This window comes from Narcine bancroftii, chromosome 6, assembly GCF_036971445.1.
Source record: "Narcine bancroftii isolate sNarBan1 chromosome 6, sNarBan1.hap1, whole genome shotgun sequence".
NCBI classification, from domain to species: Eukaryota; Metazoa; Chordata; class Chondrichthyes; order Torpediniformes; family Narcinidae; genus Narcine; species Narcine bancroftii.
The window spans coordinates 252,468,729-252,484,393 of NC_091474.1; the positions used below are offsets into that span (position 1 = coordinate 252,468,729).

The following is a 15,665-nucleotide window of genomic DNA, read 5'->3' on the forward strand; positions in this document are numbered from 1 at the left end:
CTTTCAAGTGAGCTTGCCAGCTTGTCCTCTTCTAGTCCTAGCTGCTTCTGCTGGCTGTAACACTGTACAAGTGATCTTTGACTGTGTGTGTCTCTCTTTCTGAGAGAAAGCCTGTTTGATTCTCTCTGCTTGCAAAACCACATGACCCTCTTAGAACAACAAGTTCCCTTCCAGACAATCTATGGCTCCAGCAAGATCTTTCATCTGTTGCCTTTTGTAAACAATAATCCATTAGTGAAGCCTCTTGGGCTCTCTTCAAAGCTCTTGCAAAAGCTGTGGAGCCGATATGTCTAGCATGGGGCAGAGCTCCAGTTTTTGAAATAAGATCTGTTTTAAAGTGTTTGTATATGACCTACTCTAACAAACCTTTCCCAATTTATCTCCCAAAAACATTTCTATATACTCTGTCACACAATTTTGACATTTAAGAAAAATTTGGACAGGTAAATGGATAGGAGAGGTATGGAGGGATATGGTTCAGGTGCAGGTCAGAATGATGGCAAAAATAAGTTCAGCACAGACTAGAAGGGCAGAAGGGCCTTTTCTGTGCTACAGTGATTCTATAAAAGAAAACTGTAGATGCTGTAAATTTGAAATAAAAACAGACAATACTGGAAATATCCAGCTAAATAGGCAACTGTGAAGAGAGTTAAATATTCAGATCTGTGACTGTTCATTATTTACCAGAGTGCTTATGTAGTTCTTTGTGTTTATTGCAGATTGTATGGTAAGAGTTCTAGAGAGAATCCTACTTTTTGAGTGATTTCTGTCCTTGTAACTCCATGCCATAATTATCTAATTATTAAAGTTATATCCCTAAAGGAAATCGCAGGGTTTCCTAAAGTATTTTACAATGAATCTGTGGAATTCATTGCCACAGAGGGCAGTGGAGGCAGGTTCATTAAATCTATTTAAGAGGGAATTAGATCTATTTCTTCAGTATAAGGGTATTAAAGGTTACGGAGAGAAGGTGGGGATGGGGTACTGAACTTTAAGATCAGCCATGATCTCGTTGAATGGCGGAGCAGGCTCGAAGGGTCGAATGACCTACTCCTGCTCCTATCTTCTATGTTTCTATAATCTATAAGCATCGTAACTGAAATGCAAGATCTCCTAAAATATTAAAGTGATATTGATGAATAATTGATAAAACTTGTCAAATTTATCAAATGTGAGAAGGTCTTAGGCCCGAAACATCGGCAATATATCTTTACGAATGCTGTGAGACTGGGCGAGTTCCTCCAGCATTGGCTGTGTGTTTTTACTTTTACAAACAGTCCAGCAGAGGGCTCCAAACACAGGGTAAAGTCCCAGGGTAAAGTTGATCTGTGTGAACCATCTCCAGTTTGCACTAAGAGATCAGTCTGTGTGATTAGATATAGGGCTTCAGTTAAATAGGAGGGACTCAGCAGGTCCTGGGTGGAAAAGGACAGTCAGTGTTTTGAGTTGGGACCCATTGACTGACCATATCTCTCTGCTGATGCGGCCTGACCCACTGAGTTTCTCGTTGTTCGCTCAAGTCTCCGACGTCTGCAGCTTTTGAATTTCTCAGAAATACTGAACAGCTCAGGATACACTTTCAAAATGAAGTGGCTGCAGATTGGCTTCTGTGAGTGGAGATCTTGGAGCAACAATACAGATTAATCTGTTTGGTACTTTGGACTAATCATGGTTGCATGCGTCTCTTGTACTCACATGCTGGGTCCTTCACTGGGAGATATTATTGAAGCCTTCTATTTCCATTAGCTGCGCAGTTTTCCACCACCGTTTCTTGACCAGATGTGGTTGGACCTAATCCATTGACTGTAGTGTTCTGCAGGACCACAATAGAGAGTATCCTGGCTGGCTGCATCCTACTGTGGTATGGCAGATACAAAGCATCAGATTGGAGGTCAGTACAGAGGGTAATTGAAACTACTGAGAAGATCACTGTCATCTCCCCTCTATGGAAGGCATCTACAGGGAGTGGTGCTCAGAATTATTGAGGACCCTTACCATCCATCTCGCAGAATCTTTGAGACCCTATCTTCGAAGAAGAGGTACTGGAGCATAAAAACCAGGACAGCCATTTTAGGAAATAGCTTCTTCTTGCAGATGGTGAGATTGATGAACAATCCTAGAAACCTGTAAATGATTTTTAGAGCTATTTATTTTGGATCACTATGAATACAATATAAAAACAAACAAATCCTGGTGAAACTCAACAGGTCAAACAGTGCCTTTATGTAGCAAAGGTAAAGATCCATCACCAACGTTTCGGGCCTGAGCCCTTCATCAAGGTCTCTGATGGATCTTCACCTTTGCTACATAAAGGCACTGTTTGACCTACTGAGTTTCTACAGCATTTGTGTGTTCTTTCATTTAACCACGGTGTCCACAGAATCCTGTGCTTTATCCCAGTTTACCCCTGTGTGCAATATATGTCATTTGTGTGTAGTGTCTGTGCACTCTAGACCAGAGATAACCCTGTTTTGTATACGTACAATCAGATGGCAATAAATTGGAACTTGACTTGTAAGATCTCTTCACTTCCATTGATATTGTTTAACATGCACATAATCGAGTGTTGCAGTTTCACCTCGTTGGTACGTCATCTGCCTGGTGCTTCTCCCTCATACTCCTCTGCCCTCCCTATTGAATCAGATGGATTCCTTGGCTTTATAGTAATGGTAGAGTGATCGCCGTGCCAAGTGACATAGGTACAGATTGTGGTGTACGTTTCTGTTGATGGTCCACCTTACCTCATGGATTCCCAGCTTTGATCAGCAGATCTATTCGGAACCTATCCCTTTAACACAATACGAGCACTGCACAACTCAAGAGGTTGTGCTCAGTGTGAAGGTGGGACTGTCTCCTCAAGGATTAAGTGTCATCTGGAAGAGGTAAGTTGGCGAGGACATGACCAAATCAATAAAGGTATCGTATCGCTTGCGTGGGTTCATTCACAGGCTGCCAAAGGCCCAATTTGGCAGCTCTACCAAGAGTCAATATTCCTTGACTGTCATGTAATAATACAGAACACGTAATATTACATGAAATTGGCTTCTGCCTGCTATAAAGGTGTCGTCCAGTGCCCCTTACAGTGCAAGAGAAAGAGAAGCAAAAGAAAGTCCCTTCAGAGTCATGGAGTAACTGTGTTTCTTCAGCACTCCTGTTGTCTCTTTCTGTTGCACAGACTCCTGTCTGATCCATTGGCAGCCCGAGATCCAGAGCCAAACCTCGGACACAATCGGGAAGCCTTCAACACCTGAGGCCCTTTGGAAGCACTGCTGCCCTCAGCCCCCTCTTGAATCCTGGCTCTGGGACCTGGTTTCCATGAGCCAGTCTCCAGCAGCCCGCAGCCTGTGTGGGACCCCTGACAGGAAGTCCTTAATGACTCGACAACTTAGTCAGTGGTGGTACTTCTATGCTACTCTGTGTGATGGACTTTGAAATCCCCCACCCAGAGGATCTTCTGTGCCCTTTCTGTGGTGAGCACTTCTTCCAAGTTCAAGATAGAGGAGCATCAGCTGAGGACAAAGGATGTCTTTGTGCAACCATAAGGGAATTTAGGGCGACCCCTTCCCGATGATTGTGTAGAGTGAGGAGAGATTCAGGAGACTGGTTCCAGGCTGGCAGGTCCTATGAAGAAATAGGAGTAGAGCTGGCCTCCATTCCCTCGAGTTGAGTGAGGGGCCTCATTGAGAATAGTGAGACATGCAACATGGCCTGAGCCCAGAACCCAAGGCTGGATTGGTCTACATTTTAAAAATTCTGACAGAAAGCTCCCCAACAGGCCATTTCAGTCCATGAGCCCAATTTCCACCCAGTGAACTACCAACCCCCAATACCCTTTGAATAGATCTGGTGGAGACTCGCATCCAGAGACAGGCGGATCTGGGGACGGGGCATGTGGAGGGACCGAGCCGCCCGACTGTCGGGCAAGATTGGAGCCTCCTGAGTCTCACGGCGGCCCATCCGCCAGTTGGAGGGAGGGGATGTGGGCGTCGATTCCCCCCCCCCTCCCCTCACCTCCCCGGTTGGAGGAAGAGGAGGTGGGTGCCGACCTCCCTCGGTTGGAGGGAGGGAGGGGAGGTGGGTGCCGACCCCCCACCCCCCGCCGCGTCCCGTCCCAAGGGCGACTGCCAGTCTCCCACCACCTGCCGCTGCAGCCAATGGGCTGGAAAGCGGAGCCGGGGGCGGCCAGCGCGCCTTGCTCAAGAAATGGGTGGTCCCCGCACGGCTTGGCCCGAAGGGAGTCTGGCGCTGGCAGCCCGCGGAGAGCAGACCCGACCCGGACTCGACCCGGACCCGGACTAGGACTCGACCCGGCGCCGGACTAGGACTCGACCCGGCGCCAGCTGGACTCGGGGTTTCGGGAGCCCCCAGCTGGAAATTGAACGTTTGGGAGGGCTCCTTGGAGAAGGGGGTCGCACACCGCGAATCGGGGCTCCCGGAGCCGATGGGAATCGCTGAAATTTGGAAACAAGTGGCCCGGGTGGGAAAGAAACGATGGTCTTTACCTTCGCCGCTTTCTGCTACATGCTCTCGCTGGTCCTGGGCTCCTCTCTTCTCTGCTTCGCCGTCTGGAACGTAAGTCGGGAGAAGCCAGAGACGGGACTGGAGAGGAATAGAGGGGAGGAACCCTGGGGGGGGGGGGGGGGGGCGAAAGAGGGGCTCAGAAAAGAGCTAAAAACTGGGTGGGGGGGGCAGGGTAGGAGGGGAGAGGGGCCAGTAGAGGTCTGGATAGAAACAAGGGGTGGATGGAGAAAGGAGAGGGGAGGTAAAGAGACACAGAGGGGGAGACACACACACAGAGGGGGAGAGACACACACACAGAGGGGGAGAGACACACACACAGAGGGGGAGAGACACACACAGAGGGGGAGAGACACACACAGAGGGGGAGACACACACAGAGGGGGAGACACACACAGAGGGGGAGACACACACAGAGGGGGAGAGACACACACAGAGGGAGAGAGACACACACACAGAGGGAGAGAGACACACACACAGAGGGAGAGAGACACACACACAGAGGGAGAGAGACACACACACAGAGGGAGAGAGACACACACACAGAGGGAGAGAGACACACACACAGAGGGAGAGAGACACACAGAGGGAGAGAGACACACAGAGGGAGAGAGACACACAGAGGGAGAGAGACACACAGAGGGAGAGAGACACACAGAGGGAGAGAGACACACACAGAGGGAGAGAGACACACACAGAGGGAGAGACACACACTGAGGGAGAGAGACACACAGAGAAGGAGAGAGACACACACTGAGGGAGAGAGACACACACAGAGGGAGAGAGACACACAGAGGGGGAGAGACACACACAGAGGGAGAGAGACACACACACAGAGGGAGAGAGACACACACACAGAGGGAGAGAGACACACACACAGAGGGAGAGAGACACACACACAGAGGGGGAGAGACACACACACAGAGGGGGAGAGACACACACACAGAGGGGGAGAGACACACAGAGGGGGAGAGACACACAGAGGGGGAGAGACACACACAGAGGGGGAGAGACACACACAGAGGGGGAGACACACACACAGAGGGGGAGAGACACACACCTGTGTGTGTGTGTATAGATATATATCTATATATAGATATATATGTATAGGGAGCGAGAGAGGACAGACAGGCAGAAGATGTATCAGGAAATTCTGAAAGGAGAGGTAAAACATAGGATTCTGGCTCAAGCCCGAAACAATGATAATGTATTTTTACCTTTGCTACATCAAGGCACTGTTTGACCTGCTGAGTTTCTCCAGCATTTGTGTGTTTTTTTCTGAAAGGAGAGAATTTGAATGAGGAGTTAGATCAGTCTGAGGTAGAGAGCAAAACTGAAATAAATGAAATGAAGATGCAGAAGAAGAGGTGATGGGATTGAAGAGCCCAGCTCTACATTGACCAAGTGATGTATAACTAGCTCAATCACCCACTCTTTGGTCTGAATTAATCAGTGAACAATTGGGTAACCAGCCCTGTGATTTATGACTATGGAACAAGTTGTGCAATAGGGAAACCCTCAGTGCAGAATCGGTTCTGTGTAACATTGAAAAGCAGAGTAACACTGGGGGTAACCAACCCATTCTAGGTCTGAACAACCTGGAAACAAGCAGTACCTTGTTGACGGTATCATGGATGTGCATTTAGATGAGAAGTGCCTCCATTCTCTCTGACTATTGGCTCATCTGATCTGAGCTTCAATATGCATACAGAGTTAACCTTTAACTCCTCCCTACTTAGCACTGCATTACAAGCATGCATCCACCTTCCACTACCCTTTGAAGAAGCGAGTTCTAAAGATTCACAGCACTGAAAGAAATCGTATAGTCTCCTCTGCGTCTTAAATTGGCAATCCTTTATTATTTAACAGTGACCCCACTTCTCCATTCTCTCACAAGAGGAAGCATTGTGCCATCATCCATCCTGTCATGACCTCTTGGGATCCAAAGTTTCAATTAATTCATCAGTCAAGTATTAGCCCAGAGTCTGGTGTGATAACATTCCTTATCTACTCTGTTATTCTGAGGATATCAGGCAGTATCTGGTCAAATCCAGAACAAGCAGAGTGTTACACGAAGGATGTTAGTTCCGTTTCTGGCATGACCAATCCTTGACAAGCAGTATAACACTGAAGGTATTTGGCCTTATCTGGTGTGATTAACACCAAACAATGGACACTGAGGCTGATTCCACGAATAAACCCGTCAACACTATGTCAACTCCATCTCTTTGTCCCTAATTTCAAGTTTGAGGTTTCCAACAAGAATAGAACTTGAAAGTTTATAGTTTTATTGAGATCCTTTGTTATTTCTTCCCAGTGTTCTTTCCACTATTATGCCATTTTACTTCATCCAATCACTTCAGCTACAATCCCCAACTCATCTGCTTCTGTGTGCAAAAAGTCCTTGGAGATCAGTCTGGAGCCCTCCAGTCGATTGGCTACATCAGGGGTTCTCAACCTTTTTTTTCCACACCTCCCACTTTAAGCATTCCCTATGCCACAGGTGCTCTGTGATTAGTAAGGGATTGCTTAAGGTGGGATGTGAGTGGAAAGAAAAAGGTTGAAAACCACTACTTTAATCGTACCTCATTGACTTGTTATGTGCACGGTTTCATAACTCCAAAGGAAATGGGCCAATGACAATTTTTCTCAAGCAAAATAGTTCAGTAACGATTGGGTCTAGAGAAGTAGCTCTCAACCTTTTTTCCCCACTCACATCCCACCTTCAGTCATCCCTTACTAATCACAGAGTCCTGATGGCATCGGGATGGTTGTCTGAAGAGGGTGTGCAAAATCAGTGAAGACCCCTTCCATTTTGCGCACAACATCTTTCAGCTTCTCCCATCGGGGAAGAGATCCAAGAGGATCAGAGCCTGCACCACCAGGCTGAGGAACAGCTTCTTCCCATGGTCAGTGAGAATACTGAACCACCAAAGGAACAGCTTGCACTCACCCTCCGTAACTCTACTATTCATGAAACAGTTTATTTATTTATTTGTACAGATGAAATACTTGTCCTGCATATGTGGTGCCTCTCTGTTTCTGTGTTACGTCTAGTTGTGTGCCTGCGTATTTTGCACCGAGGGCTGGAGATCATGGTTTCATCGGGTTGTACTTGTAAAATCAGATAACTATAAACTTGACTTGCACTTGGATTTGGAACATCTCTACAGAGTGAGGGAAGGAAAGTTTGGGGGAGTTGTTGGAGGTAGGTTTTTTGCACAGAGAGTTGTGGGTGCCAGGAGTCCCTTGCCAGGAATGGTGGTGGAGGGTGAAACATTAGGGGCATTTGAGTGACTTTTGGAAAAGCACATGGATGAAGGAAAAATAGAGGTAGGAAGGGTTTAGTATTTAACAACAACTTTTTGGTAGGAATATATAGGTCAAAATGGCATCAAGGGCCAAAGGGCCTGTACTGTGTTGTTAATGTGCTATGTTCTATGTTAGGTGAGATACAAACCAGAGGTCAGGGGTTAAGGGTGAAAAGGGAAAAGTTTAGGGGGAACTTATTAATATAGAGAGTGGGTGTGGAACGAGCTGCCAGCTGAACTGGAGAATGCAAGCTCAATTGTAACAATTAAGAAAAATTACGACAGATAAATGGTTGAGAGGGGTGTGGAGGGTTATGGACTGGGTGCAGATCAGTAGGATAATATTTGGTACAGACTAAAAGGGCCAAAGGTCTTGTTTTCTGTGCTATACTAATGTTCTATGGTTAAATATGCCTAATAACTTGGCCTCCACGGCCACCACTGGTAGCCCTGAATTGGCTGCTCCCTGATATCATAAGACATAGGAACAGAAATAGGCCATTCAGCCCATCAATTCTGCTCTGTCTTTTAATCAAATTCCACAGAATTTATGGCTAAAGAAATTCCTCAGCATCTCTGTTCTAAATGAGTGCCCTTCAATCCTGAAGTTGTGCCCTCTTGTCCTAGACTCTCTCACTGTGGGAAACAGCCTTGCAACAATTACTCTGTCCAAGCCTTTCAACATTTGAATTGCTTTTATGAAGTCTCCCCTCATTCTTCTGAACTCCAAGGCATCCAGTCCAAGAGCTGTCAAATGTTCTTCATATGCAAATCCCTTCATTCCAAGAATCATTCTTGTGAATCTTCTCTGAACCATTTCCAACACCTGGAACAAGGAGCCCAAATCTGTCCCCCACGCTCCAAGTGAGGCCTCACCAGTCCCTCAGCCTCACATTCCTGCTCTTATTAACTTGGATATGTCTTGGTTATAAAATGCACCAAATAAATACACCAAATGTTGTTGCTTCACTCGATAGGTTTGTTTCAATCGTTAGTTTTTGGTGTACTTTAAGCTGTTGTCTTCGATAAATCCACGAGGCTCTAGATTATCATTCTCTCCTGCCCTTTGTGAAGTGGGTGTTAGGTCTTGCAATCACAACATAATTTCAGGTTATTACTTCTACAGCTGGAACTTTCTGTAATTTTGATGTTTACAACCTAAGACATTTGAAATATTTATCCAAGAAAGCACATCTTCCCATCAAGCCCCTCTCCCTCAAGAGTAAATTTGTACCACTCCACCTCATTTAAAACATGCTATATTTAAAATTAATACTATCTATATATTAACAGCAGTTAAATTATTAATATTAATTCATTTTCATAAGATGTACAAATTTAAGTTTTTAAAATTTTATTTAATATATGATAGAAGAGGATTCTGGCCATTTAAACACAAATTACTCTTCAACCCTGTTCGTTTTTGGAGGGTGGACGGAAACCGGAGCCCCCGGAGGAAACTGATGCAGACAAGGGGAGAACATACAAACTCCTTACAGACAGTGCAGGACCTGGGTCACTTGCACTATAACATTGAGGATTTTTGCATTAATGAGGAGAATGAACATATGAGTATCGTAAGAGTTGACGTTAGAATACAGATTTATAGAATTAACTGTACTGATAAAATCGTAACCATGTATGTTGTCAAATTGTACAGTCTTGTATCATTTATGTTCGATTAAGCATGGATTATTTGTTCTTTTTTTAAGAGATAAGCCTGGTAGCAGGCCCTTTTGGCCCATAAGTCTGCATCATCCAAATATTTTATTGAATTATTCTTACTCTATGTTTTTGGAGAGATTCATTCCTGTCAGAACTGATTTCAGATTAACCATTAATCATGGATCAGTATCTCCTCTTGAACTCCATTCTCTTTATGTCCCATGTAATTTCACCTCTTTGGCAATATTATACTTTATAAACCATTACATAGAACAGTCCAGCACAGAGACAGGCCCTTTGGTCCATGTCTGTGCCAAACATCATGTCCCAAATCAAACTAAAACTCTGCTCCTTACACCTGATAGATCTCCCTCCACCCCCTTCATATTCACAGGTCTGTCAAGAAGCCTCTTACTGTTGCCACTACCCTGGCAGCTTGTTCCAGGCACCCACCACACTCAGTGTCAAATATTTGAGCTGTACATCTCCTTTAAACTCCCCTCCTCCCACTGCCCTCACCTTAAAGCCATGTCCTCTGGAATGTGGCATTTTTTACATTGGGAAAAAGATTCTGACTATCTACCCTATCGAAGTATCTTCAATCAGGTCCCCCCACCGCCACCCCCCCCCCCCCCCCCGCCCCTCCAGCCTCATCTTCTCCAGAGAAAACAACCCAAACTTGTCCTTTCTCTCTGCATAACTCAGACCCTCTAAGCCAGGAAATATCTCAATAAATTTCATTTGTACCCGTTCCAGTTTCTCATGATATCTAATCCTCCAGAGATGCCTGGTGGTTGGTTGAAAGAAGAGACTCTAATGTACATGTGAAATGTTTAGGTTTTGAACTTTAATTCAGTTTTGTCCTCAAGAGCGTGTGTGCAAACCTAAAACATTAGTTGGGGATCTGTGAGTTGATTGTAGCTTAAGTGATTGAGAGAGGTGCAGTGATTTATACTGGTGAAAAGAGCTTCTGTAAAAGCTGTAACTACTGATCTTACAAAGTAACACCCCTCACTGCTGAGAAGGAGAAACCTGAGAGACAGCTCACCAGGGACAGTGACCATGGCAGCGGACTAGTGAAGGGCTGATTGGCTGAAGGACCCACACAAGCTGTGCAAAGCTGGAGACTGGCTCATGGGAACCAGGTATCAGGACCAGGATTCAAGGGGGTACCCAGGGCATTAAGGGCTCCCAAAGGGGCCTTAGGCAATGAAAGCTTCTTTATTGTATTGGAGGTTTGGATCTGAGAGCTCAGGTTTTCCAATAGATTGAACAGGTGGGAGGATGGCTGCAAGAGCCCAGGAGGCAAATTCACAGACACTCACTGTCTTTTTTTGTTAGGGATGTTGGGCAAAGCTAGTGGGATCTATTTGTGTGTTGATGAATTTGTATTAATTATTGTTTGGTATTGGAACATGACGATGAAGGAATCTAGAACTTGGGCATCGTAAGGTGCCCTTCTAACATATTCTGACGTCTATTTGAACTAGGAAGTTTTTCTCTGTTAACTGTTTGGAAGCCAGGAGGACTATTTATCAAATATGTCTGCAGACAAGGTAGGTTCGAGCATTAGGCCAAGTAGATTGATCTACATGCTGTAGATCCTCGACTAATGCTCTAGATGGGGATATAATGTATTAAAAACTTTTTAAAAACTGAAAATCTGAAATAAACACAGTAAATGCTGGAGACATTTAGCATATCCAGCAGGATATGCAGAGAGAGAAAGAGTTACTGAGTCTGATAAACTATTGACGCTCCAACCACACATACTGCAGCTGGCTGCATATAATCTAGTGCACTCTGATACCTTGTGGAATCACTTTAACTATACTGTTGGTTATATAATGTTCGAATACTGGGTACATTATTCTTTGGCTTGGCTTCGCGGACGAAGATTTATGGAGGGGGTAAATGTCCACGTCAGCTGCAGGCTGGTTTGTGGCTGACAAGTCCGATGCGGGACAGGCAGGCACGGTTGCAGCGGAAAATTGGTTGGTTGGGGTTGGGTGTTGGGTTTTTCCTCCTTTGCCTTTTGTCAGTGAGGTGGGCTCTGCGGTCTTCTTCAAAGGAGGTTGCTGCCCGCCGAACTCTGAGGCGCCAAGATGTACGGTTTGAGACGATATCAGCCCACTGTGGACAATGTGGCAGGCACCAAGAGATTTCTTTAGGCAGTCCTTGTACCTCTTCTTTGGTGCACCTCTGTCTCGGTGGCCAGTGGAGAGCTCGCCATATAACACGATCTTGGGAAGGCGATGGTCCTCCATTCTGGAGACGTGACCTACCCAGCGCAGTTCGATCTTCAGCAGCGTGGATTCGATGCTGTCGGCCTCTGCCATCTCGAGTACTTCGATGTTGGAGATGAAGTCGCTCCAATGAATATTGAGGATGGAGCGGAGACAACGCTGGTGGAAGCGTTCTGGGTGCCGTAGGTGATGCCGGTAGAGGGCCCATGATTCGGAGCCGAACAGGAGTGTGGGTATGACAACGACTCTGGAAATGCTAATCTTTGTGAGGTTTTTCAGTTGGTTGTTTTTCCAGACTCTTTTGTGTAGTCTTCCAAAGGTGCTATTTGCCTTGGCAAGTCTGTTGTCTATCTCGTTGTTGATCCTTGCATCCGATGAAATGGTGCAGTCGAGATAGGTAAACTGGTTGACCGTTTTGAGTTTTGTGTGCCCGATGGAGATGTGGGGGGGGGCTGATAGTTATGGTAGGGAGTTGGCTGATAGAGGACCTCAGTTTTCTTCAGGCTGACTTCCAGGCCAAATATTTTGGCAGTTTACGCAAAACAGGACGTCAAGCGCTGAAGAGCTGGCTCTGAATGGGCAATTAAAGCGGCATCGTCTGCAAAGAGTAGTTCACGGACAAGTTGCTCTTGTGTTTTGGTGCGAGCTTGCAGGCGCCTCAGATTGAAGAGACTGCCATCCGTGCGGTACCGGATGTAAACAGCGTCTTCACTGTTGAGGTCTTTCATGGCTTGGTTCAGCATCATGCTGAAGAAGATTGAAAAGAGGGTTGGTGCGAGAACGCAGCCTTGCTTCACGCCATTATTAACGGAGAAGGGTTCAGAGAGCTGACCCGACCTTGTTGGTTTTCGTGCAGTTGGATAACCATGTTGAGGAACTTTAGGGGGCATCCGACACGCTCTAGTATTTGCCAAAGCCCTTTCCTACTCATGGTGTTAAAGGCTTTGGTGAGGTCAACAAAGGTGATGTAGAGTCCTTTGATTTGTTCTCTGCACTTTTCTTGGACCTGTCTGAGGGCAACTCGTGTCGGCAAAGACTCAGAAACCTGGCCAGGAATCCTGGGCAAGCATGGTGTCAGCAAGTGCAACGACAATGGGTGCCTCCTGTTGGAGCTCTGCACAGAACAGCGGCTTGTCATTACAAACACCCTTTTTCAGCAGAGGGACAGCCTGAAGACCACCTGGATGCATCCCCGATCCAACCACTGGCACCTACGTCCTGGTGCGAGAAAGAGACAAACGAGATGTGCTCCACACCAGGGTCATGCCCAGCGCGGAATGCCACACTGACCACCGGCTGGTTCGCTGCAAGCTCAACCTTCACTTCAATAAGGCCTTCGATAAGGTCCCGCATAAACGACTGGCTTACAAAATCAAGGCTCATGGGATTGGGGACAAGGTATTGATGTGGATTGAGAACTGGCTGGCAGGTAGAAGACAGAGAGTTGGGATAAATGGCTCGTTTTCTGAGTGGCAGGCGGTGACCAGTGGGATGCCACAGGGATCTGTACTGGGACCCCAGCTGTTCACAATTTACATTAATGATCTGGATGAGGGGATTGGATATAATATCTCCAAATTTGCAGATGACACTAAGCTAGGAGGGGTTGTGTGCACGGAAGAGGGGGTCAGGAAGCTCCAGTGTGATTTGGATAAATTGAGGGACTGGGCAGATCCATGGCAAATGCACTACAATGTGGATAAATGTGAGGTTATCCACTTTGGTAATACAAACCGGAGGGCAGATGACTATTTGAATGGCAATAGATTAAAAGATGGGGAAGTGCAGAGAGACCTAGGGGTACCAGTCTCTGAAGGCGAGCATGTAGGTACAGCAGGTGGTTAAAAAGGCAAATGGTATGTTGGCCTTCATATCAAGAGGGTTTGAGTCTAGGAACAAGGATACCTTACTGCAGCTGTACAGGGCCTTGGTGAGACCCCACCTGGAGTATTGTGTGCAGTTTTGGTCACCTTATCTAAGGAAGGATGTTCTTGCAATGGAGGGAGTGCAGAGGCGATTCACCAGGCTGATACCTGTAATGGCAGGAATGACTTATGAGGAAAGATTGCGCAAATTGGGATTGTACTCGCTGGAGTTTAGAAGATTGAGAGGGAATCTCATAGAGATCTATGAAATTCTGGCAGGACTGGACAGAATGGATGCAGATAGGATGTTTCCAAGGATGGGAAAATCCAGAACCCGGGGCCATGGTTTGAGGATAATAGGCAAACCATTTAGGACCGAGATGAGGAGGAATTTCTTGACCCAGAGGGTGGTGAATCTGTGGAATTCATTGCCACAGAGGGCAGTAGAGGCAGGTTCATTAAATCTATTTAAGAGGGAATTAGATCTATTTCTTCAGTATAAGGGTATTAAAGGATACGGAGAGAAGGCGGGGACGGGCTACTGAACTTTAAGATCAGCCATGATCTCGTTGAATGGCAGAGCAGGCTCGAAGGGTCGAATGACCTACTCCTGCTTCTATCTTCAATGTTTCAAGCCAAAGTCCAGGAACAGGAAAGCCCCAGAAAGACGTTCAATGTTGGAAACTTGCAGTCAGATGAAGTGAGAGGAAACTTTCAGGCAAACCTCAAAGCAAAGCTCGAGAATGCAATCCGCCTCATGAACTCGTCCCCTGAAACCCTCTGGGATCAGCTGAAGACTGCCATGCTGCAATCCACTGAAGAGGTACTGGGCTTCTCCTCCAGGAAAAACAAGGACTGGTTCGACGAAAACAACCAGGAAATCCAGGAGCTGCTGGCAAAGAAGCGAGCTGCCCACCAGGCTCACCTTGCAAAGCCGTCCTGGCCAGAGAAGAAACGAGCCTTCCGTCGCGCATGCAGCCATCTTCAGCGCAAACTCCGGGAGATCCAAAATGAGTGGTGGACTAGCCTCGCCAAACGAACCCAGCTCAGCGCGGACATTGGCGACTTCAGGGGTTTTTACGAGGCTCTAAAGGCTGTTTACGGCCCCTCACCCCAAGTCCAAAGCCCACTGCGCAGCTCAGACGGCAAAGTCCTCCTCAGCGACAAGATCTCCATCCTCAACCGATGGTCAGAACACTTCCAATCTCTTTTCATTGCCAACCGCTCAGTCCAAGATTCCGCCCTGCTCCAGCTCCCTCAACAGCCCTTAAGGCTAGAGCTGGATGAGGTCCTCACCTGGGAAGAGACATGTAAGGCAATTGAACAACTGAAAAGTGGCAAAGCAGCAGGTATGGATGGAATCCCCCTAGAGGTCTGGAAGGTTGGTGGCAAAACTCTGCATGCCAAACTGCATGAGTTTTTCAAGCTCTGTTGGGACCAAGGAAAACTGCCTCAGGACCTTCGTGATGCCACCATCATCACCCTGTACAAAAATAAAGGCGAGAAATCAGACTGCTCAAACTACAGGGGAATCACGCTGCTCTCCATTGCAGGCAAAATCTTCGCTAGGATTCTCCTAAATAGAATAATACCTAGTGTCGCCGAGAATGTTCTCGCAGAATCACAGTGCGTCTTTCGCGCAAACAGAGGAACTACTGAGATGGTCTTTGTGTTGGTTATATAATGTTCGAATACTGGGTACATTATAGACTGGTACTAATTGAGCAAAGATCTACGGCTGGTTAGATAAGGCTCTGTTGCTGATCAGGTTGGGTGCAACTGCTAGTTTTGTCACGTGGCACAGTTGACTACAGAATGTACAAATCCTGTTTCAGTCAGACATTAGTTGTATAACGTGCTCCTGCTGATCAGTTTGTGAATGACTGATTATACAAAGTACTGGTGCTGATTCTAGGCAATGGGCCTGACAACTCTATCTAACCTGTGGCCTATGTCCCTCCCTTCAGTTAACACACTAATCAGTAATCTTTCGCAGCTGAGGATTTCCAATGATATCAAAGCCTCAATTCCGCAGTCTTGGTGCCAGACGATCAAGTGCC

General features: G+C 46.5%; 1 protein-coding gene across 4 annotated transcripts in view; it reads left to right on the forward strand.

The window, feature by feature from the left end:
- The first annotated feature begins 4,228 nt into the window (after positions 1 to 4,228).
- cnih3 (cornichon family AMPA receptor auxiliary protein 3) overlaps positions 4,229 to 15,665 on the forward strand; it is a 74,944-nt gene continuing 63,507 nt past the window's right edge. Inside the window, exon 1 of one of the 4 annotated variants that reach the window (XM_069887987.1) lies at positions 4,229 to 4,572. In XM_069887987.1, the coding sequence (XP_069744088.1) occupies positions 4,492 to 4,572 (81 nt within the window). In that variant the 5' untranslated portion in view covers positions 4,229 to 4,491. The remainder of the gene's footprint in view (positions 4,573 to 15,665) is intronic. The other 3 variants (XM_069887989.1, XM_069887988.1, XM_069887986.1) reach the window with 3 other exon arrangements.